At 48.5% G+C, this 27,467-nt stretch overlaps 2 protein-coding genes across 3 annotated transcripts; both read right to left on the minus strand.

Moving 5' to 3' along the window:
- Window positions 1–1,795: 1,795 nt before the first annotated feature.
- Window positions 1,796–18,799, minus strand: ELK1 (ETS transcription factor ELK1). The gene is made up of 6 exons (XM_079958751.1): window positions 18,133–18,799; window positions 10,934–11,142; window positions 8,846–9,271; window positions 5,933–6,343; window positions 4,625–4,726; window positions 1,796–2,140 (listed from the first exon to the last, which is right to left on the minus strand). The coding sequence occupies exons 1-6, from the start codon at window positions 18,176–18,178 to the stop codon at window positions 2,042–2,044; spliced, it is 1,293 nt and encodes a 430-aa protein (XP_079814877.1). The 5' UTR covers window positions 18,179–18,799; the 3' UTR covers window positions 1,796–2,041.
- A 2,411-nt stretch (window positions 18,800–21,210) lies between these two features.
- UXT (ubiquitously expressed prefoldin like chaperone) lies at window positions 21,211–26,919 on the minus strand. 2 transcript variants are annotated; one of them, XM_079958849.1, is made up of 7 exons: window positions 26,884–26,919; window positions 26,753–26,851; window positions 26,552–26,633; window positions 26,308–26,375; window positions 22,772–22,879; window positions 22,130–22,193; window positions 21,211–21,582 (listed from the first exon to the last, which is right to left on the minus strand). In XM_079958849.1, exons 2-7 carry the CDS (start codon window positions 26,830–26,832, stop codon window positions 21,517–21,519), a joined length of 468 nt encoding a protein of 155 aa, XP_079814975.1. In that variant the 5' UTR covers window positions 26,833–26,851; window positions 26,884–26,919; the 3' UTR covers window positions 21,211–21,516. The 2 variants fall into 2 exon arrangements, with proteins under 2 accessions (XP_079814975.1, XP_079814974.1); XM_079958848.1 differs by having other exon boundaries at window positions 26,753–26,885.
- Between the last annotated feature and the right edge of the window lie 548 nt (window positions 26,920–27,467).

Raw genomic sequence — 27,467 nt, forward strand, 5'->3', positions numbered from 1 at the left:
AAACATGTCCCATAGTCTTCTGTCCACTTAAAAACCAAACACAACTGGAGAGCCAAGCGCTTCTCTTTCCCACTTGCTTTAAAATAAATCTTGATCTCCCACCCCCACCTTAAAAAATAGATATAAAAAATGGACGGATAAAAAGATAAATATAGCTTTAAACCATCTACTATTCTCTCAGTATGACTTTTTTGATAATAGATAAAAGTGTGATATATACTCTGTGAAAAAATAGAAGGCGCCAGGAGTTCTGGTTAGGAATCATATGATATTTCTGAAACAGCATCTTTTCTGCTTCATTAACAAATAGTTCTGAGGAATCCCCACAAAAACCTCAAAGCAGAAGGGATGGAGTTTTCACGATCTGAGGACCCAAGTTAAAAACTCACCTTATGAAAAGACACAGCCCTTTTGTAAAGAGTCACAAATTCCCTTTTGATGTAACTGGAAGGAAGTGGGATGCTGCAGAAAGAGGCTTAACTTCCTTTTCACTCTTTCCATAGAAAGCCTCCCCCTCCCCTGCCCCCTTGTTTGGGGTGCAGGAAATGACCAGGATACCCTCTAACGTGGGAATTTGTCACTGCGGCTTCCAGGGTGACTTGAGAGCTGGAAGTACCGTAAGTGAGGAGGTATTTGAGGACTTTCTCTTTAGTGACCAGTCAGCAAGTTAAACTTCCCCAGAAGATGGTCAACATCTGATATTTCTCCACTGAAGAAAGAAATGAAGCCATTAAGACCGACTCCCAAGTTGAAAGGATTAAGACTTCTCGCTCGGTCATTTCTGTGGTGACCTTTGTCGTCAGCAAATAAATTAAGGAAACCATTCTGTAAAGTCGGTGGGACTTCCATTCTCTGGTCTCCACATTGACGAACTGGTGACCTTTGACCTTTAGATGCATCAGTACTGAGGTGCATGTAGAATAAAACAAAAACAGGGCTTCCTCAGCTGCAGTTGTGATGTCAAATGGAATGTCTAACATATCCAAAAGAAACACCAGAAACATCTCCCACCTCACTGAGCCAAAGGACTCATGGACAACATTGTTTAGCCAGAATTATCATGGCTGACACTGCTACCTTTTCTGGCAAAACTGAACATGACTAGCAGTGCCTCCTCCTCCGGTGCTGACCAGCAAACACATCCAATGCATTTTCCTTTGCCATGCCAAGCCAATTAAAGAACACTCTGTACCAAAACCATATTTCATGAAGTCTGAAGAAACATGACCAACTGTGCTTCCTCTTCTCCTTTCGGCCATAACAGATGTGGTTAACCTTGACATCCTTACTTGCATCCAGCCACAAACATGGCTGAAACTCTTTTGGCCCAAAAATAGCTTGCACACCAACACCTTGATCATCCATAGTTGAAATCAACACACAATCAACACAAATATGGTTGGTGCGGCTTCTGCCCCCCTGCATACAACCAAAACAAACATTGCTGGCAGGGTCTATACCTTTCTACCTTTGAACCAAGGCTCTCCTGAACAAGGAGAGAGGGAGCTGATGAGATGAGATAGTTGATTTACCTTGTAGGATGTCAGGAGATAGGTCGCCTTCTTGAACTTGGACCATCACCTCCACTCATCTCCATTATGAGACTGAATAGCAAGAAAGAGAATACGAAGGACAGCCCAAGCTGCTATACTATAAGTAGATATGGGCAACCCCTTAACTGGGGCGGCGGGTGGCAAATAACTGAGGTTATAACCTCTTTGCCCCCAGAGAGGTATTTGAGGGTCACATGAAGCTTTTCAGAAGCAGGTAGGTGCAGCACAACAACTTCTTGGTGTTAGGGAGACACCGTTTAGTTTCAGAGGAACATCTTGGCCTGTTCGAGGCAATTGGATGAGATCTGTTTGCTACACCATTTCCATCCTTCAAGCAGCTCATTAATCCTTGGCTCACCAAAGGGACCCTCTGGCCAGTGAAGAGACACACAGTTGTCCATCCAGAGAAGTAATCCCAACTGCTTGGAAAGAAACTCAAACCAGCTCTTTGGCAGGAGTACAGGACACAGCGATGCTGAGCAGAAAAGCTATGGCTTCTGGGGTCCGGGAGAGAGGACTACAGGGGTGGAGAGTCCATCCACGCTGAGAGAGGGGATGTGAACTTGGGAGCTGGAATTGCTGGGAAACTGAAGAGAGGGGAGGGAATTAAGATCTGCATACATTTATAACTAAAGTCAAAGACAGCTTTTCCTGGGCTTTGAGGGGGACGGGACAATTTTGACCACAAAAGCAGAGAAGTGCAACTCTCCTCTGCTCCAAATCTCCCCCCCCACCAAAAAAAAAACCCCACACACAGAGGGCTGCAGATGCCTGGAAATGGGGTAAAAATTCAATTCAGTTCACTTTTACAGGTGAATCTACCTAATTTGCACACAAAATGAAACACAACCATCCTTTGAAATTTACACCTCTCCAAATTTTTCAAGGCTATTCTGTAGCCTTGTAATGTGTGCAACAACAGATACACTAGGGTAAAGTGTTATGAAAATGCGTATAATAGTGAAGATAACATACAAAAATGCTTTGCATTAGGGAACACTACTTTGCAAAAATGTGTGCATTTAGCAAAATTTCCTACAAACAGCTGTATATTAGAAGAAATTCACACTGAAATGTTGATGAATTTTAATAAATTCTAATACAAAATCACAGACTGATGTGGAAATGTGGAAAAATGAGCAACCAAAATTGACAGTTTCACCCATCAATCCCTATTGAAGCTCCACCAGAAGAAAGTGGCTGCATGTGTATGCAGAGCTTACCTGGAGCAAAGAACTGGCGAGATGAGATATCCTCCCCGCCCCCCCCCCCCACCCAAAGCTTTCATTCTATGCACCACAGCAGAGACACATCAGGTTTCATGCACTGTCCCTCAGATGCCACATCCGTCTCCCCCATGTCCCTCAAATTCTTGCCCAATGCTAGCGCATATTTCACATGCATCCCCCAAATTAAACATTTGGTTATTTTTGTTTGTGAAGCCATGTACCGTAGATACCACGTTAGCCACAATTCACATCTATCCTGTAATTTCTTGAGAAACACTGCATTTTGATGCACTGCCCCCCAAAGGAACTTCAGATTTGAAAATGTTTATAGTGTGGACAGTGGGCAACTTTGGAATGTATCCAACCATCCTGACACATGCAACGGGGTGCAAATGTGTTTTGAAACAAAGCAGAAAACCTGCCCTTTCTGCCTTTTAAGTTGGCAATGTGTGCATAGCGTCAGACTTCCACTGCTTTTCAGAACCCAGGCAACCCTTCAGCAATTAAGCTGTATAAAAGCCTCAAAGAAAGGTCATCTCCACACATTGTGGGGCTCTTACAAACTTTTGCCTTTTTGTTTTCTCCCTTAAATTCTAAATGTGCACCACGGCACCCATATGAATGACTGCAACAGCATTTCACCCTAACCAAAATAAATGAACAAGTAGGCTATTTTTTAATGAAAGATGAAGGACAGGACCAAGGACAGCACATTATTTCTGCCCAGACCAATCACAAAAGCTTCTACCTACTGAATGAGGCACAATATTTATGGGGGTGGGGATGAATCAAAGCAGAGCACAGCCAGTTGTAAATCCCCAGAGGTGGTATAAAGTTTCTAACTGTTCTTATGTCAATACCCTTCAGTCAGGACTGGCTGGATGAGGAAGAGTGGTGGGAGCCGCCCACCCAAGAGCCCCCAGGGAGGGCACAGAAGACGATGACTTAGATCCCGGACACTGAAGGGCAGCCTGTGGAAGGGACAAGCTGGGAGGTGCCAGAAGCAAGGGGGCTGAGCGATGAAAGGGGGTCAGTCACAGTGGGAGCACAGACTCAGACAGAGGGGAGTCAGAGGCTGCCCTTGCCACACAGCAATGGGACAATCCCAGTCCTGCTGCCTCTCCTCCCCCTCTGACACCCGGCTCGAGAAGAGTCCTGCAGGTTGCTGAGGCCCTGAGCTCTCCCCCTTGACGCAGCCTTCGTCTGCTTAGGAGGGAACCAGAGTACGAGGCTAGAGAGGGAAGGGTGGGGTCAGTTTCAGCAATGTCTCAGCTCTGGAGTCAGGCGAACCAAAGGACTCTGCTGTGGCGTTATTTTCTGTTGAAGTTCCCCAGCAGCAGCAGCAGGTGCTCTAGTCAAGGGAGTGGAGTGGGTCAAATCTGCATGGCAAAGCTATCCCTCCGGAAAACTAATGATCTTCTGCAATGCTTGGGAACCACATATTGCACATTAGCACTCAGGTGAGCCATTTGGTCTTCAGACACCACTTGCACATTTCAAATTTTGTCCCAACTATGAGGATTACAAGGAAGGAAGGAAGGAAGGAAGGAAGGAAGGAAGGAAGGAAGGAAGGAAGGAAGGAAGGAAGGCAGGCAGGCAGGCAGGCAGGCAGGCAGGCAGGCAGGCAGGCAGGCAGGCAGGCAGGCATGCTGGATACCAGAATTTGCACTTGCACAGGAGGATTCCAGATGTGCAAGAAAACACACAGCTTGTTATATTCCCTTTGTAACCAAGCACCAGACTCTCCAAACAAACCCGATTGTCTCTCTGGCTCTACCCATAATCTTCCACCCTCACCCCCCACCTCAGTCCTTCTGTAAGACCTAGGATCTTACATCATACCTGGAAGGAGAGCTTGGCTGGGCTGCGGGGTGCGATGGGGCTGAGTGTGCTCCAGAAATGGATGGTGGGTGGCAAGGAGCTCGGAGTGAGCAGCACTGGGGTCTGCAAAGAAAATCAGGACGTCACAACCAGAACACAAAATGGTTGGTGGCAGAGAGAAAACAGCACTCCTTTAAGAATCCTAGTCCAGCTCCATTGGCCTCTTTTCTGTGTCTGGCTCTGAGAAGGCCGAGGGCAGGACTAATAGATTAGATTTTGGCACAGCGAAAGGTAAGAGGCAGGAGCGTCTGAAGGAGCTGTCTCCACCCCCATCGTTCTGCAGCACCGAGGGCCTTCTGGCGGTTCCCTCATTGCAAGAAGTGAGGTTACAGGGAAGTAGGCAGAGGACCTTCTCGGTGGTGGTGCCTGCCCTGTGGAACGCCCTCCCATCAGATGTCAAGGAAATAAGCAGCTATCCTATTTTTAAAAGAAATCTGAAGGGAAGTTTTTAATATTTAATGCTGTATTGTTTTTAGCACTTGATTGGGAGCCGCCCAGAGTGGCTGGGGAAACTCAGCTAGATGGGTGGGGTATAAATAAATCTTCTTATTCTTATTCTTATTATTGCCATTTAAAGACAAGAGAGCACATTCTGCCTTCTCCTGCAGCACAGGGTTCTAGGTAGTAGCTGAGGACAACGAGGCTAGTTGGCTATAGGAAGTGGGTGCAATTTTATGAGGCCATTCTTCTTCATATGTGTTGCTCTTTGGAGCTATTTGTACTTAACGTTACCAGTGGCAAAGGGCTCCTGACCTGCACCTTTGGCTGCCACTCAGAAGAGACAATTTTGGCAGAGTTAGCTTGTTGTGTGAAGCGAAAAGGCAACCTCCTTTGCACCTGATGATCCAACTGGCGCAGTTCACAACTTGAGGTTGGGACAGTGGGTGGTGGGTGAGAACACCCTTCCCCAATGCCATAAAACAAACTGCCAGCAAATCCCTTTGCTGCACAAAACAGTCTCTCTGGGTTGGTAACCAAAGTGCCACTTGATGGGCCAGATTTGGGCTCTGGAGCCCCACTTGCCAATTCCTGCCTTACTGAGCCATGTGCATATCGGTTGGTTGGTTGGTTGGTTGGTTGGTTGGTTGGTTGTACAAAGCAGAAGTCACATTTGCCATCCAGGCGGAATGTTAAGCATCCCGTTCAAATCAGGCACATCCTCCCTGACAAAAACAATTTTGGAAAAGATACCCTAGTTCTACCCCCCAGTTTTCTGGGAAGCGAATGAAGTCCGGTCCCAACGGGGCCAACTGAGAAACATGGTCTCACCAGTGCATGAGAAGAAATGACCGTGGTTGGGGTCAGCGTACTCCCTGCCCCTCCAGGTGCCAAGAGACTGTTCACAGTGGCATTCACTTTCTCCTGGGTTGGCAGTGAAGGTAGCTCCAGGACTTTGGGCTTCTTGCCCTTTTGGGGCTGTCCCTCAAGAGACACGGTTGCTGGTCTGGGGGACTGAGCTTCCTCTTTCAGCAGACCACCCCCCTCCTCTGGCAGCTCAGCCTCCAAGGACACCTTCTCCAAAGAGGCCTTCTCTGAAGGCAAGGTCTCCTCCTTGACTCCAGCCTCCATTAAGACCAGCAGAGCAGCTGCTTCCCCATCAAGGTCAAGGTTCTCTTCCACCTTCACCAGAACCTTCTCATCAAGGGGGGGAGGATAAAATGGGCTGGGCTCCACTATGACCTGGATGGACAGGAAAAATAAATAGAAGGAAGGGAAGAATCAGTCAGGTAGTCTCTCATGCAAAGAGAGGGTTGGGGTCCCCCCCCCCATCAAGCAATATGTACATTTTATGAAATAAATTATGAATTTGCTACTGCCCTCCCCAGCTTCACTTAACCCCTAACCTTGCTTTCAGGAATCCTTCCTCAATCCTGCTCTGCTTTTCAGCTTTGCTCACCTGGGACCCATTCATTTACTCTGCTTTCCTTGTTGGCGTTCAACCAAATTCTTGCCCTAGCAAAAGGATTAGCGGGATTCCCCGCCCCCCAGCCTCAACCTGTGCCATCCCCAAATCTGCTCCAGAGGGATTGGGAGAAACCCCAGAACATATTTAGGGAGAGGGGAGAGCATTCTGCTACACAAGGAGAAACACTGGCCCTGATGGAATGTTCATCTTAAGTCTACGTTGACCACAACCCCTGGACTTCAGGCCTCACAAGAGCTGTCTTGGGGAGGTCAGAGCTAAAGGCCTGACCAATCTCACATTCTCTTTCCTTCACAAAGGCCTGTTGGATACTAACAAGAAGGGCAGGAAAATGAAGGGCATCCCCAGCAATACACCCAACATTCAGAAACAGATGGTCTCAGAAAAAGGAATCCTACCAGACATATATGGCTGTTACCAACTTTTTTTTCTAATACTTCCTTTACTGTGCCTCATGCTCTGCCGGTATCCCTGCGGATGCCTGTTTGAGACCTCTTCTATTCCATCCATTTGCTGTTTCCTGAATGCATTGTGGCCCCCAGTCCATGCTGCTGAGTCACACCTGCTCACCTGATCCCTGGTTTCTGCTTTATGTTCTCCTGCTCTTGTCGACACAAACCTCCCCAGCTCCCACTCCCGTCCCAGCAAGTCCTAAAAGTCAGGGGCAGAGGAAGGGGGGGCGGTCCACCAAACAGTCCGCCCACTGCCTCCCCCTCAGCTGTAGGGCGGCTGAGTGGGAGGAGGCAGGCAGACTTCTTGGAGGCCTGCCCCAGATTGCCCTGTCCTGCAGGCAGCTGGTCCCACCCCTGGGCACAGGGCACACACGCCGCCCCAGGCGCCTAATCGGCTTGCTCCACTGCTGCCTTAAGTACAGCGTTTCACAAAAGAAATACTTCCACTTGCTGACAGGTTTTTTTGTTTTTTGTAATGCATTCCACTCACTGTACCTCAATGCACTTGGGCACTGTGAAAGGAAAGCCACAGAAATTGTGGGTGGTATGTTAATGAAGAGTAAGTTATAACACACTGTTTAATGGGGCCTTCACTTTTCTGTGAAGCATCCTGAGACCTCTGGGTATAGGGTGGTATATAAATTCAATAAATAATAATAATAATTCACTGCATATCAGTTCATCTTCATATCAGAAACTTCATGCACCTGCAAACTAAGCTCCGACCAGCATGATATATAAAAAGACGCAAAGACAAGGTGTCCCCATCCCAAGTGTGCACAGCACAAAATCTGCTGCCAAGTGTGTGGGGTTCTGGAACCACAGCCTTTGCACAAAACAACAACCACCACCCAAACGCAAATTTGTGGAGAATGGCGGGATTTATGCTTTCAGATGCAGACTGACAAGCATAAGATGGGATGGAGAAGCTTCCCAGCCTTGATGTGAAAAGCTTCACTTGTTTTATGTCAGGCTGCTGCTAAGAGGCAAGACTAGCAAATGGTGTCGGCACCTCTAACAATGTCTACCAAGGATGAAAATGAGACATGAGGATGGGCAGAACTTCCAGCAGGAAGGACATGGTGAATGGGTGCGTCTTCTGTGCACCTCCCTCAGGGCCAGCTATGTGAGCCACCACCGGCCTTCTTTATTGCTGCTGCTGCTGCTGCTGCTGCTGCCTGTTCAACATCCCTGTCTGAGTTCGAGAGCAGTGAGAGCAAGAGCTTCTACCTCCAGGCCCAAATTGGGCCCAGGGGGAGAGAGCAAGGAGATGGACAGCTGTGACCATGGGAAGGAAGGAGGAGGTGCGTCCAATCAGGGCATCTTGCTGCTGCAGGGCCGCCAAAAGCTGAGGCCAGCATTGTCTCTTCTCCGGTCTTGTTCACTTATCGTCAGCCTGCTTCCAGTCAGTTGCTGTTTTCTGGTGGGATTCAATCACTACTGTACCGTCAAATAATTCTGCACAGTTATAATGGAGTGGGAGGTCTTACACAATAAAGCTTGGTCTTTTTGCTATGAGGAAAGTGAATGGCGGAAAGGCACTGCAAAGTGTGGGATAATACTTGCTTTGACACAGCATCACCTAACTTCTAGCAAATAAACCCAAAAGAATACTCATTCTTTTGCCAACTACTCTGCCTGCAAACAAATCAGGAGGAAAACTCAAAGAACAGGCCTTCTTTTGAAATATATAGAACCTCCAGCCATCTATCCCTTTGGAACCAAAGTCCTGTCCTTCCAGCAAAGTGGAATGCACTACCTGGAGTCGCTTGCGGCTCTGAAAAAGCAAAACCTTTTGTGACTTACCTGCAGGGGCTCCTGAGACTCCTCTGGCTCCTCAATCCTGATGTGCAGCTGAGGCGGATTGTCCACTGTGGCCAAGGAGGGGGGTGGTGGTTCAGGGGCAGCAGCAGGGGGTGGCACTGTGGGCAAGAGCTCTGTCTCCTGGCGGGGGACCCGTCCAGCGGGCGAAGGAGCCTGCAGCGACTGAATGGTGAAAGTGGAGTAGAGCCCAGAGCGCATATACTCATTCCGGCTGCTGCGTGGGGCACCCCCAGCTCCACGCAGGGCTTTGGGGGCCCCAAAAGACCCCTCGCCCCCTTTTGCTTCACTCTGCACCTGCTCAGGCCTTTTGGCTCCTCCCTCATCCTTTACTCCCTCCATGCTTGAAAGCTCCGGGTAAGAGACAAATTTGTAGACGAATTTCTGCCCACTGACTTTACGGATGATATTCTGGAAGGAACAGAGGGCGGCAAAATTAGCACAGCACAGGGTACAGTGATCAAACTACATCTGCCATGCATCTCACAGAGGCTCCGTCAATGGTATCTTCCAGAAAGGGAGTCTGGTGTGTTCTAGGCTTGCTAGGCTACAATTTCCATCAACCCTGAACTTTCCCAATGCTCATGGGAGCTGATGAGAGTTGGAGTCCAACCGCATCTGGAAAACACAGCAGTGGCCACCCCTGACTTGGGGCATACCTGAATGCCAGGCTGGCACCTGAGCTGCCTCTGCTTGCTGCTGAAACCACACAGCCAAGACCAGGCATACTGTATGCTTTGTACATGAAAATAACGTGCCACAATAAAACTCAAATTCTGCACCAAGAAAAGATTAATACTCTGACCAGCATTAATTATGTCATTTGTAAATATTTTCTTGTATGGCATGATTTATTATTTTTGTGGAGAGAGACAAGCTCTGCCCCCTCCCTCACTGTTGTTGTTTTAAAAGTGAAGATAGATAATTGAAGAGAGTTCACAGCAGGTTCTTCACCCCTGGCAACAGCATACCTTTGTAGATTTCTTCATTTTATTAAAGAGAAAAATGGATTTTTTTTTTTACATTGCAGAACGACTCCTGTGAGTGGAGCTGTGTAGATGATGTCCCGGCAGCTTTGCAGAAACAGAGTCACACACGCACAAACACCCACAACCCCCAGCCCTGGGTAGGTAAGAAATACAGTTATGGTCAACGGACAACCAGCAATCCACCTGATGAAAGGTAAGAGTCCCTAGATGTCCCTTTAAGGGAGTTAGTCACAGAGATATGGTTTTGGTATTGCTTGAAAGTAAAAGTCATCAGACTTGGTTACAGGTGTATGTGTGGGTATAAAGAAACAGTAGTTCTGAGACACCCACAAAGAAATCCTGTGCAAGTTCACGTAAGAGCAAAGTCCCACTGTATTCCGTGGGGCTTAATCCAAGGGCAGAGATAGAAGCAGAGAAGCGGAAGACACCTTATGGGAGATCTCTCTGGAGATCTGATATCAGGTGGTGGATTAACTGGGTGCTCTTGGCCTCCACTAATGATTCATCTATACATTTGTAAACAAAAACAAATATTACACAAATGTCATAGGTTTCCAGTGCTGTCTCTTCCAAAGGTAAAATACCCTGTGTGGTGGTGTGCTGTCCCTGGAACTTCTTGCCACTTGGGGAAGTGGGGAGCATTTGTATGGACCATAGCCAGGATGCTTCCAGATCAGCCCTGCTGCTCTGCCTCTGTCTTCACCCTTACACAGCCAACACTCAGCCTTCCGAGATTTCACACACTCTCAAGCTTCTCATTGCACAAATAAGGGCTAGGCATGTGCTTTAAAGAGAGAGGGAGTGATGGGGTGCGGGGCAGGGGTTGAATGTGAGATTCTCATAATGCTGAACACTACTTTTGATGGCCCTGCCCACCAATCCTTCTCTTTTGATAAATATGCAAAGACTGCACACACACCTCACCCCAAATACCCTTTTTAACTTTCCAGTGCATTCTCCTTCACAGGTAACTGATCCTGAAAAGTCTGATCTGAAGGGGAAAACAAGGCAGGGATGGGGTTAATCTAGGAGTCCTTGGTCTTCTGCAAGGGAGATGCTGGGAAGCCAGACTGCAGACTCCCACCTTGTCATAGTAGTAGCGCAGGGCCCGACTCAGCTTGTCGTAGTTCATGTTGGTCTTGTTCTTCCGCAGCCCCCAGAGCCGTGCGACTTCCTCAGCATCAACTAACTTGAACTCTCCGTCGTTGGATGTCCATGCGATGAGATGTCCGTTGCTCTGCTGCTCCAGCAGCTGCAGGAGGAATTGCCACAGGGTGACAGAGGGATCCATGACTAGAGGGGACAAAGGGAGACAGAGAGGCAGCCAGGTCAAGGGTGCTGTTTATGATGTGTTCCTGTTCCCTTGGGGGTCGGGGCAGTTTATACCGTCAGGAGAATCAAGCAGTGCAGCTTTTCCTGAATGACAGGTTAGGAAAGCACCTATCTAAATGCTCCTGGGTCCAGGAGGGAACAATTCCCTTCACAGAAAAGCAGCATATCAGGGGAAAGGTCAGGCTAAATGCTACTTTACATGCTAGAATTCTGTATGCAAGGAGGTGCCTCCCTTTCCTCCTTGGGGAGCAATGATGTCATTCCCTCATTCGGATCCTGAAGTGATCCAGCCCCAAAAAGTCCCTTTATGTGTTGCTTGATGTTGCCTCAGCTTTACTGCGCTGAGGAGCAGGCAGCTGTGTGGGCCTGATTCTACACACGTTCCTGTCGCTTGCCTGGGCCACTCAGAGTTATACTCCACCTTTGCAGATCACCTGTTGATCTACAGTCTTCCAGGGGACCATTTGATGACAATTCAACCCACTGTACAAGCACAGCACAAAACACAACAGATGCAGCAAGAAAGCAGGTGCAGTGGTACCTTTTCCATCATTTTGTTGACTGTATCCTTTTGGGACCAGCAAATTAGGGAGGCTGCAAGAAACTCACTACACAGCAGTCAAGTTACCACTAGTGGCAGTTGGAAACAACGGCTGCCAAGTTGTGCATGTGCTTCTTCCTTACAGGGTTAAGTTTATGTCACAAGTTCTATGGTGGTAATTGATTATACAGTGGTGCCTCGCAAGACGAAATTAATCCGTTCCGCGAGTCTCTTCGTCTTGCGTTTTTTTCGTCTTGCGAAGCACGGCTATTAGCGGATTAGCGCTATTAGCGGTTTAGTGGCTTAGCGGCTGTTAGCGGCTTAGCGGCTATTAGTGGCTTAGCAGCTTAGAAAAAGGGGGGGAAAGGGAAAAAAACTCGCAGGAACTCTTGCGAAGCAAGCCCATAGGGAAATTCGTCTTGCGAAGCACCTCAAAAGAGGGAAAACTCTTTCGTCTAGCGAGTTTTTCGTCTTGCGAGGCATTCATCTTGCGGGGCACCACTGTATGTCTCAGGCTATTTGCTTGCCACTGGAAGATGTGCAGTGATCATTTGCCCATAACTGTTCCTAATAATATTCTATATACGCTTGTAGAAGACGCAAAGATAACAGTTGAAAACATAATCGCTGACTGCTCTGCCTTATCCAGGCACAAAACAATTTGCAAAAATCATTTGCCACCAACCAGTGCTTTTTTTCTTAAAAAAATGTTTAGGGGTTTTCTCATTTTCCTACTCATATTGAAATATTGCCCCTCAATGAGGCCAAACTTAGATTCACAAAATGTTTAGGGGTATGCGTAACCCCACGTTCCCCCAGAAAAAAAAAAGCACTGCTGCCAACTGAGTATGCAGTAAAAACTTATCAGTTCTTGCTCCAAATTTAGTTCCAGCCCACTTCTTGAGAATAATGATTACACCTTGTTCTGGGATAAACCTGTTATACCAAAACAATAGATTGCAACAGAGCAGACATCATTCTGGTACACAATGCACAGGAACACAGAAAGCTGCCTGCGACCAAAGCAGATCATCAGTATTGTTGACGCTGACTAAAAGCAGCTCTTCCGAGTCCATGATCCCACCTGAAGATGCCAGGGACTTAACCTTGGATGTTTTGCAAAGCATCTGTTCTACCTCTCAGCTCCAGCCCTTGCACCTAAACACCCCAACTGCTAAAACAGCTACTATAATAGATCTTTAAATACTTCTCTCTTTCACACACATGCACAGACACAAAACAAGAGCATTTACAAACTAGCCTTGGAAATAAAGTGTGCCAGTAAATTCACTGCAACTTGTACATGTCCCCTCTTGATATCAGCCCCAGGAGTTGTTCAAACTGCCCTGAAGCAAAACTTGATGCATGTGTGCCAGCACCTATGAAATACAATACAGGAGGTTGTCATTCTCCAAGCTTGTCATATATACATAAGTCTAAAACCAGGATTTTCTTAAATAAGAATAGACAGTTCTTATACAAAGAGGCTGAGGAAATCAGATTTCTACCTGAGTAAGCAGCACAACATCCCAGAAGAGAAAGGATGGATGAATGGGGCACCAATGTACACCATGCTTGACAGTGGAACATAAACAAAAAAGGCAGGTCTCTGCACTGAGCAGCTTCCAACTGACACCAGGAAAGGAAGGAGAGCTGACAAGGAAGAATGCAATGGCACCTACTAAGGCTGGTGGCGCTGTGGGTTAAAGCCTCAGCGCCTAGGGCTTGCCGATCGAAAGGTCGGCGGTTCGAATCCCTGCGGCGGGGTGCGCTCCTGCTGCTCGGTCCCAGCGCCTGCCAACCTAGCAGTTCGAAAGCACCTCCGGGTGCAAGTAGATAAATAGGGACCGCTTACCAGCGGGAAGGTAAACGGCGTTTCCGTGTGCGGCTCTGGCTCTGGCTCTAGCCAGAGCAGCGATGTCACGCTGGCCACGTGACCCGGAAGTGTCTCCGGACAGCGCTGGCCCCTGGCCTCTTAAGTGAGATGGGCGCACAACCCCAGAGTCTGTCAAGACTGGCCCGTACGGGCAGGGGTACCTTTACCTTTACCTTTTTAAGGCTGAGTTTCTGTAGGGGGTGAGAACTGAGAGCCTATGGCAAGTGCTTCACAGAAAGGTGTGTTTTAAAGGTAAATTTGAAAGAAGAAATAGGAATGACAAAGTAGTAGTAATAGTAATCAGTGCTTTTTTCTAAAAAAAAAATATATGTTTAGGGGTACTCTCATTTTGACTCAAGAAGATCACCATTTTATAGTTCAAATCAGGAAAAATAAACACAGTAAATGGACAAAAGTACAAAGATTCACGACTTCCGGGTTAGCGCCTCCGGCAATGGCGGAGCTCCTCCGATCGGGAGGAACTTGCTCTGTGGAAAGCAGGGTCTGAACCGCCACGGCGAAGGCGGAGACCCTTGGAAATCACAGGCGGAAGAGCCTGTGAACTTGGGATTCGGCTGGCACCTTTTGCGCCCCCCCCACTCGCGGGGAGACCCGGTATTGGGAATCCGGAGCGACGTGGGATGAGCGGCGCGCTGCTTTGAATAGACCGCTTCTTTCACGGAGTGAAGCCGCATTGCTGCTGCCAGAGAGCGCTGACTTTTTCCTGTGGACAATTGGATTTTAAACAACAACCCGTGAGTAGAACGGAAAATTGGATCTCTAAATACTTTAATTTTGCATCGAACGGGGAAGGCTCAAAACAGGAAGTCTGCCTCCCCTTTTTGTAAATAGACTGAAGCAAAGTATTTGTAAGCTAAGGTTTCGGAAAGTTTCATGTAAAGGATCAAACTTCCATTGATTGAAACTATAAAACCCCCCTTGGAAGCAGGGGAAGAGGGGGAAAATTTTGACCAAGTGTGCCTGCAGGAGAGAGTGGAAAATTAAACTACCACATCTCTGAACCTGGGAACGGGCTGCTATGGCCACTAATGTTGTCATCTTGGGATCAAAAGTGGGTATCAACACAGAAGTTGTCAAGGATCCGGCACAGGAATTTATCATGACTGAACAAATCGTTGAGAAGGAGAAGGAGAAAGTTGCTGTGGTCGAGCCTAGAGTAATACAGGGGGGAGCCTTGACCTTGCAGATGCAAATTGAGGATTACAAATTGAGGCCCTTTATGACTGAAACTAGAAAAAGCCAGATTTTGAAGATTGGAGCCTGGCCTGGTCTGGAAAAGGAAAGTTGGAGAGATTCCCTAATGCAGGGATCAATTGACTTTTGGGATATGGAGCTGGGTCAGGAGGAGATTGGAGCTTTTGGGTCATTTGGATTTGGAGGACTTTTGAAACAAGATTTGGAACGCTTTATGGATCCTAGCTTTAACTATGGAAATCTGGCTGCCCTGTTAAGAAGGAATAAAGGCATTGTTGGGATAGAGCTCCCCCGAGATCTGCTTTTTAGTACTAAAGATTATGAAGAAGACCGGCAGAAGGGACGTGAAGGAGAGTTAAGAGCCTCGGATATAAGATCTCCAGGTTGATGGACTTTTTGGAGTTGACAGAAGGGACGGTAGAGGCCGAGACCAGGGAGAGGAGACGGTGGAAGAAGATTGGGAATTTTAAGTTTATATTTGGAAACTTTGTAAAATTTAATGAGGGAGAGAAAAATCGTGGATTGAAATTCTTATGACCCTAGTGGAAATGTTTTAAGAGTTTAAGTTCAAATAGATATATAAATTTTAAGGAGAAAAAGAGGGAAAGGATTTGCTGAAATATTTAATTGAATTAGAATACAAATAAGGGAGGTGGGAGGAGGTCAAGGAAACAAGCAAATGTGAAGGTTTGATGTGTTTTTTGCTTTTGTTTTTCTTTTTTCTTTGACCTTTTTTGTTTCTCTTTTTTCTTATTTGTATGGTATTTTTTTTTAATGTGAAACATTTTTTGTTTTTTGCTTAATAAATATTATTTAAAAAACAACAACAAAGATTCACGAAATGTTTAGGGGTATGCATGCCCCTGCGTCCCCACTGAAAAAAAGCACTGATATTTGTTTGTTTGTTTGTACCCTGTCCATCTTACTGGGTTGCCCCAGCCACTCTGGGTGGCATCCAGCATATATAAAAACATTAAAACATCAAACATTAAAAGCTCCCCTCCAAGTGTTTTCTAAAGGTTGTGTAGTTATCTCCTTGACATCTGATGGGAGGGCGTTCCACAGGGTGGGCACCACTGCTGAGAAGGCCCTCTGGCTGGTTCCCTGTAACTTTGCTTCTTGCAGTGAGGGAACCACCAGAAGACCCTCAGAGGAGGACCTCAGTGTCCCAGCTGAGGGATGGGGGTGGAGACGCTCCTTCAGGTCTACAGGGCCAACACTGTTCAGGGCTTTAAAGGTCAGCACCAACACTTTAAATTGTGCTTGGAAATATACTGGGGGCAAGTGGAGATCCTTCAGGACTGGTGCTATATGGTCCCAGCAGCTGCTCCCAGTCACCAGTCTAGCTGCCGCATTCTGAATTAGTTGTAGTTTCCAAGTCATTTTCAAAGGTAGCCCTACGTAGAGCACACTGCAGTAAGCGAGAGATAACCAGAGCATGTACCACTTTGGCGAGACAAGGCAGAGGCAGGGAGGGTCTCAGCCGGCGTACCAGATGGAGCTGGTAGACAGCTGTCCTGGACACAGAATGGACCTGTGCCTCCATGGACAGCAGTATATATATATATATATATATATATATATATATATAGTATGGCCTATACAGGCATTCCTTGGAGGGACTTCCAGGAATAAGGGCAGCAAGAGAGTAAAGGGCAGAGACATTTAACTATGGCAGTTCCCATTTCTCTATATACATCCAAAAGGAATCAGTACTGAGGTGAATGTCTTAATTCAGGCATTACCGTTGTCATATATGGGCCGTGGGTGGCGCTGTGGTCTAAACTCTAAACCACAGCGCCACCCACAAGTTTGGTGGTTCGAATCCCCGCAATTGAGTGAGTTCCCGTTGCTCTGTCCCAGCTCCTGCCAACCTAGCAGTTTGAAAGCACGCCAGTGCAAGTAGATAAATAGGTACCGGTGCGGCAGGAAGGTAAATGGTGTTTCCGTGCGCTGCTCTGGTTCGCCAGAAGCAGCTTAGTCCTGATGGCCACATGACCTGGAAAGCTGTCTGAGGACAAAAGCCAGCTCTCTCGGCCTGAAGCAAGATGAGCGCTGCACCCCATAGTCAAGTCTGACTAGATTTAACTGTCCAGGGGTCCTTTACCTTTTACATGTGCATGCATGAGGAGCCGTGGGCAGAGGGGCTCTAGGAGGCTGTGCCAGAGCCCAGTATAACAAGAGACAGGTGGATCTGCTCCAAGTGCAAGGGAAGGACGCTCTCCTTCAGGGCTGGGATTGATACATGCCCAGGACATGCACCAGAGGCAGGATCCATGCCCGGGAGGGAGAAACTGGAACAACAACTGCCTTTGGCAGAATACAGAGTGCACAACCACCAGACAGTAATCAGAAAATGGAAGGGACTATTCACTTCTGTCCCTTAGACTTTAATCTCCAGCTGTCCCTGCCTCATATCCTATTGGTGGCCCTCAAAGAGTGATTAATTTCTAAAATGGAAGCAAATAGTGGTGGGGTATTATTATTTTGGGTCACATCCCACCACTAGATATGTGAGGAGCAGTTGTGGTTATTCAGTGTTAAATGAAAGGTAACTCTGCACATGCTCAGAATCACACACTCTGGACAGCAGTCTTGCTGTGGCCTGTGCAAGCCTGAATCCTGGACCCGGCCTGGGATGGGCCTCCCCTTTGCATCCCCATCAGCTCCAGACTCACCCCTCCCTTGCTTCAGCTGACAACCCCCGAATTGCCCCAGGGAAGGGTCCTCTGTTGGCCCCTGGGAGACAACCCCCACCCGCCACCTGACTCTGGGGAAAGAAGGGCCTGCACCGGGTCAGGAAGAGGAGCTGCAGGGATGGACAGGCAAAGAAGGCTGATTTGGCTCCTCTCCTGCTGCTCCATCCCCCCCCCCACCCCCCCCCACCTTGGATCTTTGGATTTGGCCTAAAGAAAGGATTTTCTGGTGCTGGATTTAATACAAAACCCCATCAAACACTCCGTCATCCGGCAGTTAATGCCGAGTGCGGAGGCGGCAGGGGGCGGAGAGATGGGGGGGGGCAGGTAGAGGCTGGGAAGAGTCTCTCGGCATTGGCAGCGCAGGAGACCCGAAGAGCCAAGCGGGCAGACCAGCAGCGGAGCGGCTTTTGGCCGGAGATCCCGGGAGCCCGAGCGCGCTCCTGGCCAGAAGGGGCTGCGACTCCGTCCGAGGGAGACTCTGCTCTGGGCGCCGCGGCTGCTGCCCGGGGACACCCACCTGCCAATGGGGCGAAGGCGGGCTGGCGGGGCCAAAGGGCTCTGCCCCCGGTGCCCGCCAGGCAGAAAGGAGGCAGCGTCGCCCTCCGTCCCCGGCTACTCACCCGTCAGCAGGGCGGCAGCCGCCGCGCCCGACCCGGGAGGCTCCATGGGCTGCGCGGCGCCTCTCCCCTCCACCCGCGTCCCGGGCGAGGCTGCCGGCGGGCTCCAAGTTGCTTCTGGCCCCCGCGGGGCTGCGGGGGAGGCGGCGGCCCCGCTCTTCTTCTTCTTCTTCTTCTTCTTCTTCCTGCCTCCGACCGAGCCGCGCAGGCCGGGTCCCTCGTCGGGGAGGCAGCGTTGACGGCGCCGTCACATGCAAAGCACGGAGGCGGAGCTGGCGCCCGGACGCCTGGGTCCTTTCCCGGCGGCGCGGGGCGGGGGAGGGGAGAGAGGTTCCGGCCGGACTCCTGGGCCCTCCTCTCGCTCCTCTGGCGGGAGCCCGGAGGTGCCAGATCTCCCGGGTCCGCTCGGTACTAACTGGGGAGGGGGAGGAGTTAAGCGAGGGCGCCGGAACTCCTGGGTCCTCTCCCAGTTCAGCAGGGAAGGATCTGGACCCGGGGAGGGGACTGGAGGGGGAGAGCGAGAGCGAGCGCCAGGACTCCTGGGTCCTCTTCTGCCAGCCGAGAGGGATGCGGGCCAACTGCTCCTGGGTCTCTGCGCCAGGACCGAGGAGGAGAGAGAGGCGCGGGGCCCCGGGGCGCCGGGCCCAGCCGGGTCTGAGCAGGGCGCGGGGGGCGGGCGGGGGCTTGTCCTGCCAGTGCGGGGCCGCCCCTTGGCCTCCTCCTGCCCCCACGTTGCGAGGGGGCTGCCTGGCACAACTGCCAGCCCACCACCTGCTCGCCCCCTCGCCATCCTTGCGCGCCCCCGCGGTTGCCGCGGCAACGGAGGGAGGGGATGCAGGCGGAGGCGCGCGCGGGGTGCGGGGCGTCGAGAGGAAGTGAAGGAGGTTGCTGCCATGGGAACCCCTCTGCCTCCGCCGGGGGCTCCGCCGCCCAAGGCCGCCCAGGGCCTCGATCGCTATGGAAACCAGGCTGAGATGGCAGGTGCATCCTCGCCAGACTCCGGTGGTGCTGGCAAGCTGCTCCATCCAAGGATCAGCCGCCTACCTGGCAGGATTGTTGTCAGCTGTGTGTCAAGTGCTCAGATTTAGGGCTTAGGCTGCAATCATATCTACACCCGAGTGGAAGTCTTTACTTCTGAATAGACACGCACAATCAATCTGTTTCCCATGAAATATATCAAAGACAGAGAGATGAGTGGCCCACAGCAATTGCAAAGGATATTTCTTTAACCACTGAAAAGCTAGAGTCCACACACATCAGGGTTTAGGACAGAGGTTGTCAGCATGTTGTTGGTGTAGGACAGGTTTTAATGGGTAGGACAGGATATGAAGGTAAAAGGACCCATTAGCTCCAGTCACAGACAACTCTGGGGTTGCGGCACTCATCTCGCTTTGCTGGCTGAGGGAGCCAGAGTTTTTCCAGGTCATGTGGCCAGCTTAACTAAGCCGCTTCTGGCGAACCAGAGCAGTGCACAGAAACGCCGTTTACCTTCCCGCCGGAACGGTGCCTATTTATTTGCACTTCATGCTTTCAAACTGCTAGGTTGGGAAGAGCATGGACCAAGCAACGGACACTCACCCCATCGCGGGGATGAACAAAGTTTCAAAATCCAATCCTAGGCAGTCAAATTTAAAGCATAGGAATTAGGCTGTAAAACCTCATTTAGAGGGAATCCAGCTATGAAGTAAGCTGGCTCCCTTTTTTACCCCACTTAATAATCACACAACAACCTGGGAAGTAAGCTTAGAAATGTTATTTACTTGCTTCTTACCATGTTTTAGTTTATGGCAATGGTGGCAAGTTTTGGTATCCATCCCAACTTCAACCCCTCCCCAATGATTAGGTTCTAAATTATAGCAGTCTTATTATGCACCATGCTGGCATTAAATGTGTATGCAAAACCTTTTATTAGCTACTCTTCAGCCATTGCTTTCAGAGTGGCTTACTAAACAAAACCATAAAAATACAGTAAGGAAGGAAGATGGCAGCTAGTTAAATGTCCAGTATAAAATAAGCACACACTAAAAGGTTGCCTGTCTGTTCGGAATAAAACATAATAATCTTTGATTTGGTTTTCTTTAAGCATAGAGCCACAAACCTGAACCTCTAGTGGTAACTCAGGGACACAGTCCAAATGAAGATCTACCTAACATATATTTTCTCATATCAGATGCTTAGCGTTGGAATGCCATTTGGACTTTCCGTCAGCACTGTGGTTGTCAAGTGGCTTGGGGGCATCAAGTGTACTGCTAATTCAAGGGGTCAGACATTTGCAAGTCTTAGTACCCTAGATTGTCCACTGCTTTTTATTTTTTTAACTTTCACAAAACAACAGTACCATCTACAAAGTTCAAAACAAGGCAAATAACAGTAATGATTTTTGAATTTACTTATACTGTAGTATGGAAAAGCTCAGAAATGTAATGGCTATAATGCTGCTGAAATCTCAAAACAAGGGATAGAATTGTTTACAATAGCTTGTCAATTAAATTGTAAACCAGCTGGATCCATGCAGGGAGGGGGACACATTTCCTCCACTAGTGAGGAAAAAACTCCACAGAGCTTCAATCCATTTGATTTGGCTTCTAAGGAAAATGTCACTTACAAAGCAGAATTTCTGCAATACTGAAAATTTCTACCAACATGAAAAGGTATCAGTTTTTGAACAGGATAATAGAAAAGTGAAAGCTATCCTTGTTTGGAAACTAATTTATTGAGGTGGGGCCTCCTGTCAGTGGACAATCTCCCTGAGTATACCCACTTTCTCCTCACAATTGCCTTTCGGTGGTTTAATACTCAGCAAGGTAAAAACAAATATGGGCCAATGTTCTCTAAGACTAAATGACAGAAGAAGGGTTTGGATTTGATATCCCGCTTTATCGCTACCCGAAGAAGTCTCAAAGCGGCTAACATTCTCCTTTCCCTTCCTCCTCCACAACAAACACTCTGTGAAGTGAGTGGGGCTGAGAGACTTCAGAGAAGTGTGACTGGCCCAAGGTCACCCAGCAGCTGCATGTGGAGGAGCGGAGACGCAAACCAATGGGAAGGTGGGTGGAAGAATGGGGCAAAAAGACAACCAACTGAAATAATCATCTTTATTTATTACTTTTGCAAATTGAGATGAACTTATACTAAGACACAGTTCCTGGGGAAACAGAGGCAGAGAAGGGTTGAATATTTGGAGCAGTAAAATCAACCACCCCAAGAGAAACTGTTTTCTCTCAAACTCTCCAATCTGCTGTCCCTGTAAGTACATTCACCCTACCAAACTCATAAGGGTTTCCTCAGTTACAAACGCAGTTCCTGCTGCCACCACCAAAATGCCCAAGCGACTAACTCTTCTTCCAGCATATCATTGAAAACGTCCCCTCTAGGAAGGGCTGGTGCCTAAAGGAAGATGTCCCTTCTGGTCTCCTCAGGCAAATCTTGGAGACCTTGGAGTTCATGCAAGCCCTGCAGAGAGGAATTGGGAGTGGGAGAAAGACAGTCTGAGCCTAGGATGGTCTACTGATTTCCTAGAGCATCTCTTTCATACTGCACCATAAGTTAAGTGCTATGGGGTGCAGCACATCTTGCTTTTCAGGCTGAGGGAGCTGGCATTTGCCCACAGACAGCTTTCCAAGTCATGTGGCTAGCATGACTAACTGCTTCTGGCACAGCAGAACACCACAGCAAGTGCCAGAGCACATGGAAATGCCATTTACCTACCCATTTATCTACTCATGCTGGTATGCTTTCAAACTGCTAGATTGGCAGGAGCTGGGAGAGCAAAGGGAGCTCACCCTGTTGCGCAAATTCGAACTGCCGACCTTCCGATCAGTGGTTTAGATCCCAGCGCCACCAGCCAGTCCTATGCACCAGAAGTAAACATGCTTCCCACACCATAGGCAGCACTCCAAGGAAAAGCAGGCCACAACTTTCTGCTGCTTTCCTCCTTCCCCTGCTGGATTCCTGCCCAATAGGAATCTGTCTGCTTGGAGCAAGGAACACCCATCATTACCTCTAAAACCATCCGAATATTGGCTTTGATCTTGGCAGAGTCTTTGGTAAGGGCTTCACTGAGTCTGTTGGAGACAGAAGAAATTGTGGGTAAGGAAGGAGGGTGGATGCAGCCTGAAACTCTAAAGCAGGCTTCCTCAACCTCAGCCTTCCATATGTTTTTGGCCTACAACTCCCATGATCCTTAGCTAGCAGGACCAGTGGTCGGGATGATGGGAATTGTAGTCTCAAAACATCTGGAGGCCGAGGTTGAAGAAGCCTGATCTAAAGACTCTTGGACCATTCACAAATTAGGGCAACATGCTATACCGGGAGGAATTTGCCTGAGCCCACTGAACACAGTGGAACTTTACTTTCAAACAAACATGCTCCAGACTAAGTGGCACAAGGAGAGAGAGGGCAGAGTTTGCTTGTTTCCATCTAAGAGATCTCACCTGTGCTTTTCTGGCTCTTCTCATTGCTTTGGGGGGCTCCTGCCATCTGCATTCCCAAAGCGTGGTCTGCTTGCATTAGCAAGATAATTGGTTGCAAGAGATCGTCACCCTAAGCTATTGAAGAGTGCTCTTGTGAGGCCTGCCAACTAAGATTCCTTGGATAGCATGGGGGGGGGGCACAGTGGGACAACTGAATTCCTTCTACTCACTCTGTTAGTAGCTTGTTCTTCTTCTCAATGAAAGCAAGCGCCTCAGGAAGAGTCAACTCCACAAAGAACCCATAACCCAGTGCTACAAATATGGTGGAGGCATCAGGCCTGCGGGAAGAAAAGGTATTTAAAATGGCATGAATTTATACCACCGAGTATAAATGGGAACACTTACTTTGGAAGAATGCATTACTAAAAATATGGGATATTGGGTGCATGGTGAAATTAACGAATATGTTTAATGAATGTTATTTTTTTCTTGTAAGAGAAAACAACTGTTTTCCCAAGGGCAAAATACTTATACCAGCTGGGTAGAGAGGTGTTTGGCCTTGCAAAGGTTGAGCCTGAGCTACAGCAGCTACCCTGCCATTCCTCCCTGAAAGACCTGGCTTTTAACTTCCTAGTTTCTTCTGCACAGATTGAGCCGATCTCCCTTTTCCACTTGTCCTGATCCACAAGCCCAAAGGAGTCTCTGTGTGAGTGGTTTGAGGCAGGGCCACCAAAAATGCTAGAGTGATCAATTCTAGTGCTTTATTAGAAAAAAGTGAAAATGGCAAGCCCTCCTCATAATTTGTCCGCAAGAGGCTAATATACAAAATGCAAGCTATGTTAGCTGGCCTCAACAGCCCAATTAACTCACCCCTAATTTAGAGGCCCCTTCCCAACTCTCACCCATCTCTCAGAAAAGGAAGTAGCGGACAGGCAGGCAGCTAGTCTCCTGACTAGCTAAATCAAAATTTCTAAGCAAGCAGATAGGTACATATGAGCTCATTCTTGCAGCAAATAACCAATATATACACACACACACACACACACACACACGTTTTTATTAATTTTTAACATATCAATTCCAACAGTCATACAACATAACTTCTCATACAATATTTTTAGACTTCCGTCAACACCTCTGATTATTTTCCATTTTTATCACTTATTATGCATTTAATTTCATATTACCTTTAATTATCCTTGACTAATATTTCTCCTCATTGTCTTTCTTGCAATATTTCAAATAATTCCCCTTACAAAACTTCTTGCAAACCTACTAACGTAATCTGTTCATCACAACTGCTTTTCAAATAGTTCGTAAATTTATTCCAGTCTTCTGAGAATTTCTGGTCCTGCAGGTTTCAAATCCTTCCTGTTAATTTATCTAATTCTGCGTAGTCCAACCATTAATCCTGTTGTTATCTTGACTACCAAGATGGCATTTACAGGACTTCAGGAACTTTTTCACTGTTTGGTACCACATACCACTGCCTGATCCAGTTAGCCCAGCCTGATTCAGTTAGCTGAAATCCTCCTTAAACTGCTACTCACATTCTCATGAATAACATTTATAAAGCAGTGAAAGTGTCCAAAGTATTTCACACAGCTTGTTCCACTAAATCTTACAATAACTCTGAAAAGCAGGCCGTGTTACTATCCCCATGCTGCCGATGGGAGACTGAGACTGAGAGATGCTGGGTTATCTGGTTAGCTTGTGGCAAAGGTAAAATATGCCTTCAATGACTGACAGATGTTCCAATAATGAGGAAAGCTATCTACTTCCCCCTCCATAGTAGATTCCTCAGCTTCCCTCAGCAAGAAGCACAATTTGTCTGCCTGCCTGAGGCATCTGAAGCTTGAAAAACGTCATACACATACACAACACATCTGCTTTCTGATTGTGGCACATAATCTGGATTGAGTAGGATTATCCAGAGATGCCTGCTTTGTTAGAGGGAGTTGGATTAACTGGCCTTCTGCCCTTTCTCAACTTTTAGGATCCTAGTGTCACACTTTCCTTACACGCAAGGATGCCATGAAGGAGATGTGCAGAACCTTTTTCAATTGAGAACTACCATATTTTTCGCTCTATAAAACACCCTTTTCCCCTCCTAAAAAGGGGAAATGTGTGTGCGTCTTATGGAGCAATGCAGGCTGCGCAGCTTTTGCTGAAGGCAGGAGAGCAAGACGGATCGGTGCACACCGATCCCTCTTGCTCTCCTGGCTTCAGGGATAGCCACCCGAAGCCTCCTGAGCACAGCGGGAGCCTCCCGCTGTGCTCAGGAGGCTTTGCATTGCTTGCGCTGAAGCCAGGAGAGCAAGAGGGATCGATCCCTCTTGCTCTCCTGGCTTTGCGTCGCTGGAAAGGTGCTGCGCAGCTTTCCTCTCTGGTCAGCGCCCCTTCAGCAAAGCGGGGGGAGAAGTGGAAGGGGCTCTGCTTCTCCTGCCGCTTCGCTGAAGGGGCGCTGCACAGAGAGGGAAAGCTGCGCAGCGCCCGTTCAGCGAAGCGGCAGGAGAAACGGAGCCCTTTCCATTTCTCCTCCTGCTTTGCTGGAGAGGCGCTGAGCAGAGAAGGAGAGAATTTTTTTTCCTTGTTCTCCTCTAAAACTAGTTGCGTCTTATGTTCGGGTGCGCCTTATAGAGCAAAAAATATGATACATTCCCTTGTGGGGCACATGCCAACTGTGGGTGATTCCATAGGCAAAACATTAGGTGCAATTCTTCTTTTTGTATAGTAGTTTATACTGTAGTTGCACAACTGAAATAAATATTTCACATGGCAAAAGCACTTGAGGACAGTGTGAAGGTCAGGTGATGGGTGTGGTCTGGGGAGAATCCTTAGGACAGATGGACCCCGAGATCATCTTCTGAGGCCCTTCTTTGCTTTCCTCCTCCACGTGAGGTCCAGGGGGGTGACAACATGAGAAGTGGCCTCCTCTGCAGTGGCTCCCCATTTGTGGAATGCTCTCCCCAGGGAGGTTCAGCTGATATCTTCATTATGCACCTTTAGGAGCCAGGTGAAAACATTCCTCTTCAACCAGGCCTTGGCTGATTTAACATCCAATACCCATTTAAATACGTTGTGGGAGGGGATGGGGGAAGGGGAATTATTGGTTTGTTTTGTTCTTGTTTTTATTATGTATATTGTGTTTTTATGTTGTGAACTGTTCTGAGAGCGACGGGTGAAGGTGGTATATAAATGCAATAAACAAAGAGGCCTGGAAAATCCGTTTGGCACTGCAGCTCCCCATCCCTGCCATAAATAGGGCCAGGCAGTATCTGGTTTTCAGCATCATGATATACCAGCAATATATCATGATATCTGAAACAAGGATGGAGTTATGTAGAGGAACTGCCTGACTTCAGGGTTTTTCCCACATTGTGATTTTTGCCGGTGCCTGTTCTTGTGATTCACCGCCCAATGCAGGAGGCAGGGGAGAGCTGAGCCGTTAAGAGTTAACAGGGGCTGCAGAAATCAAGAGAAGCACTGGCTGGCTTCACACACCCCCCCCCCCGTGTGATTTTTGCATAGCAGACACACCATGATTCACGATATATTGCCAGGTCAAAAGTTATGAAACAGTTATCACAATATGGATTTCAAACCAGTTTTGGACAATATATTTATATATCACCCAGCCCTAGGCACAATCCTTACTTTTTATATCAAAGACAGCTCTCTCCTGTCACTGGAGCAGACAGGAAGTCAAGGGGCAAGAATACATGTGAAAATGGATACAGATGAGCTCTGTCTTTGTGCTACTCACACTTCTGCATTGACATAGAAATTGCAGCCTAGATCCACTTGAGTTGTCAGCTCCTGGTTTCCTGTCTCCTAGGAGAAAAGGAAGAAACGTTTACAGATCGATCTCTGCTCTCTGGAGTAAAACAGCTGTTATAGTAAGTAACAAGCAATACCCTGCTGTCTCCTACATCTAAACCCCCGCAGAACACTGCTGCAGATCTTTCTGTGTAATGTGCTGTAAACAACTTAAAGAAGTTTTTAGTTACCTGCAACCGCTCAATAATATTCTTGAGCTGCAGGTACTGAGCCATCTTTTCATAGACCTGATCCCGCTGCTCCAGAACCTTCCTGGGGAGAAACACCAACAACGGTCTGGAAGCACGAGCAGAAAGCGGAGCAAAGAAACCGAGGGGCTCTATCTCACAGCCGGAGGTGGCGTGAGAGGCGCCCGGGAAGGAGACACTCACCGGAGATCCCTCTGCAGAACTTCGCTGACGAAGGCCTCGTACTGAAGCACCTTCTCCTGCACCTGCCGCTCGCCCGGCATCCCGGCCAGCTGCCCGCGGGAGCTTCGACGCCACAGCCTGCGGGGGGGAGAGAGATCGGCGCCACCGCCAAGCGCGGCAACTCTGCGCCCGCCCGCCCGTCCGCCCGCCTTCCTCCCGCGGAAACCAGGAGACGCGGGGCGCTCCGCCACCCAGCCTCGCCCGGCGCGTCTCTCAGCTCATGGCCGGGACCCGAGGGAAGGCCAGGCGCGGGGGCGCTCTGCTCGGCAGACTCTATGGCGCACGCGCGCTCGCAGGCGGGGCGCAGACTGCGCAGGTGCGGAAGGCGACTTCCGGCTGCTACATCCGGGTTCCCTTCAGAGGGGGAATCTTGTAACTGAAAGAAAACGTGCTTCTTTTAGGCCCAAAAAAAGGATTCCTCTCGTTAGAAACTGCTCGCCCGTCTACGTAATTCAAGAGACGTTTCTTTTGGTAAACAAAACTGTGTTCTGAGCCCGCAAATACGGTGCAGGAAATGACGTCGTTTCCGCAGGGTCAACCTCCGACCCCCTTTCTCCGGAGCGTCTACATAGAGACGCATCTCCATCCCGCCACAAAGCTGGAAACCGTGGCGGGCGCGAGAGAAAGGCGGCCGGAAGTCGGCGTTGAGTCAATGGCGCCACTTCCGGCGCCCTAT

This window comes from Podarcis cretensis (assembly GCF_951804945.1).
Source record: "Podarcis cretensis genome assembly, chromosome: 17".
Classification (NCBI taxonomy): domain Eukaryota; kingdom Metazoa; phylum Chordata; class Lepidosauria; order Squamata; family Lacertidae; genus Podarcis; species Podarcis cretensis.

Bases quoted from the DNA above. Each gene is read 5' to 3' on its own strand.
- ELK1 (XM_079958751.1), bottom strand. From the start codon at position 18,178: ATGGAGCCTCCCGGGTCGGGCGCGGCGGCTGCCGCCCTGCTGACGG. The intron at 11,143-18,132 runs GTGAGTAGCCGG...TGTCCCCTCTAG, and splicing joins GGCTGCCGCCCTGCTGACGG to TCATGGATCCCTCTGTCACC. The intron at 9,272-10,933 runs GTGGGAGTCTGC...TGTTCCTTCCAG, and splicing joins TGCGCTACTACTATGACAAG to AATATCATCCGTAAAGTCAG.
- UXT (XM_079958849.1), bottom strand. From the start codon at position 26,832: ATGCCGGGCGAGCGGCAGGTGCAGGAGAAGGTGCTTCAGTACGAGGCC. The intron at 26,634-26,752 runs GTGAGTGTCTCC...GTTTCTCCCCAG, and splicing joins GTTCTGCAGAGGGATCTCCG to GAAGGTTCTGGAGCAGCGGG. The intron at 26,376-26,551 runs GTAACTAAAAAC...CTTTTCTCCTAG, and splicing joins ATATTATTGAGCGGTTGCAG to GAGACAGGAAACCAGGAGCT.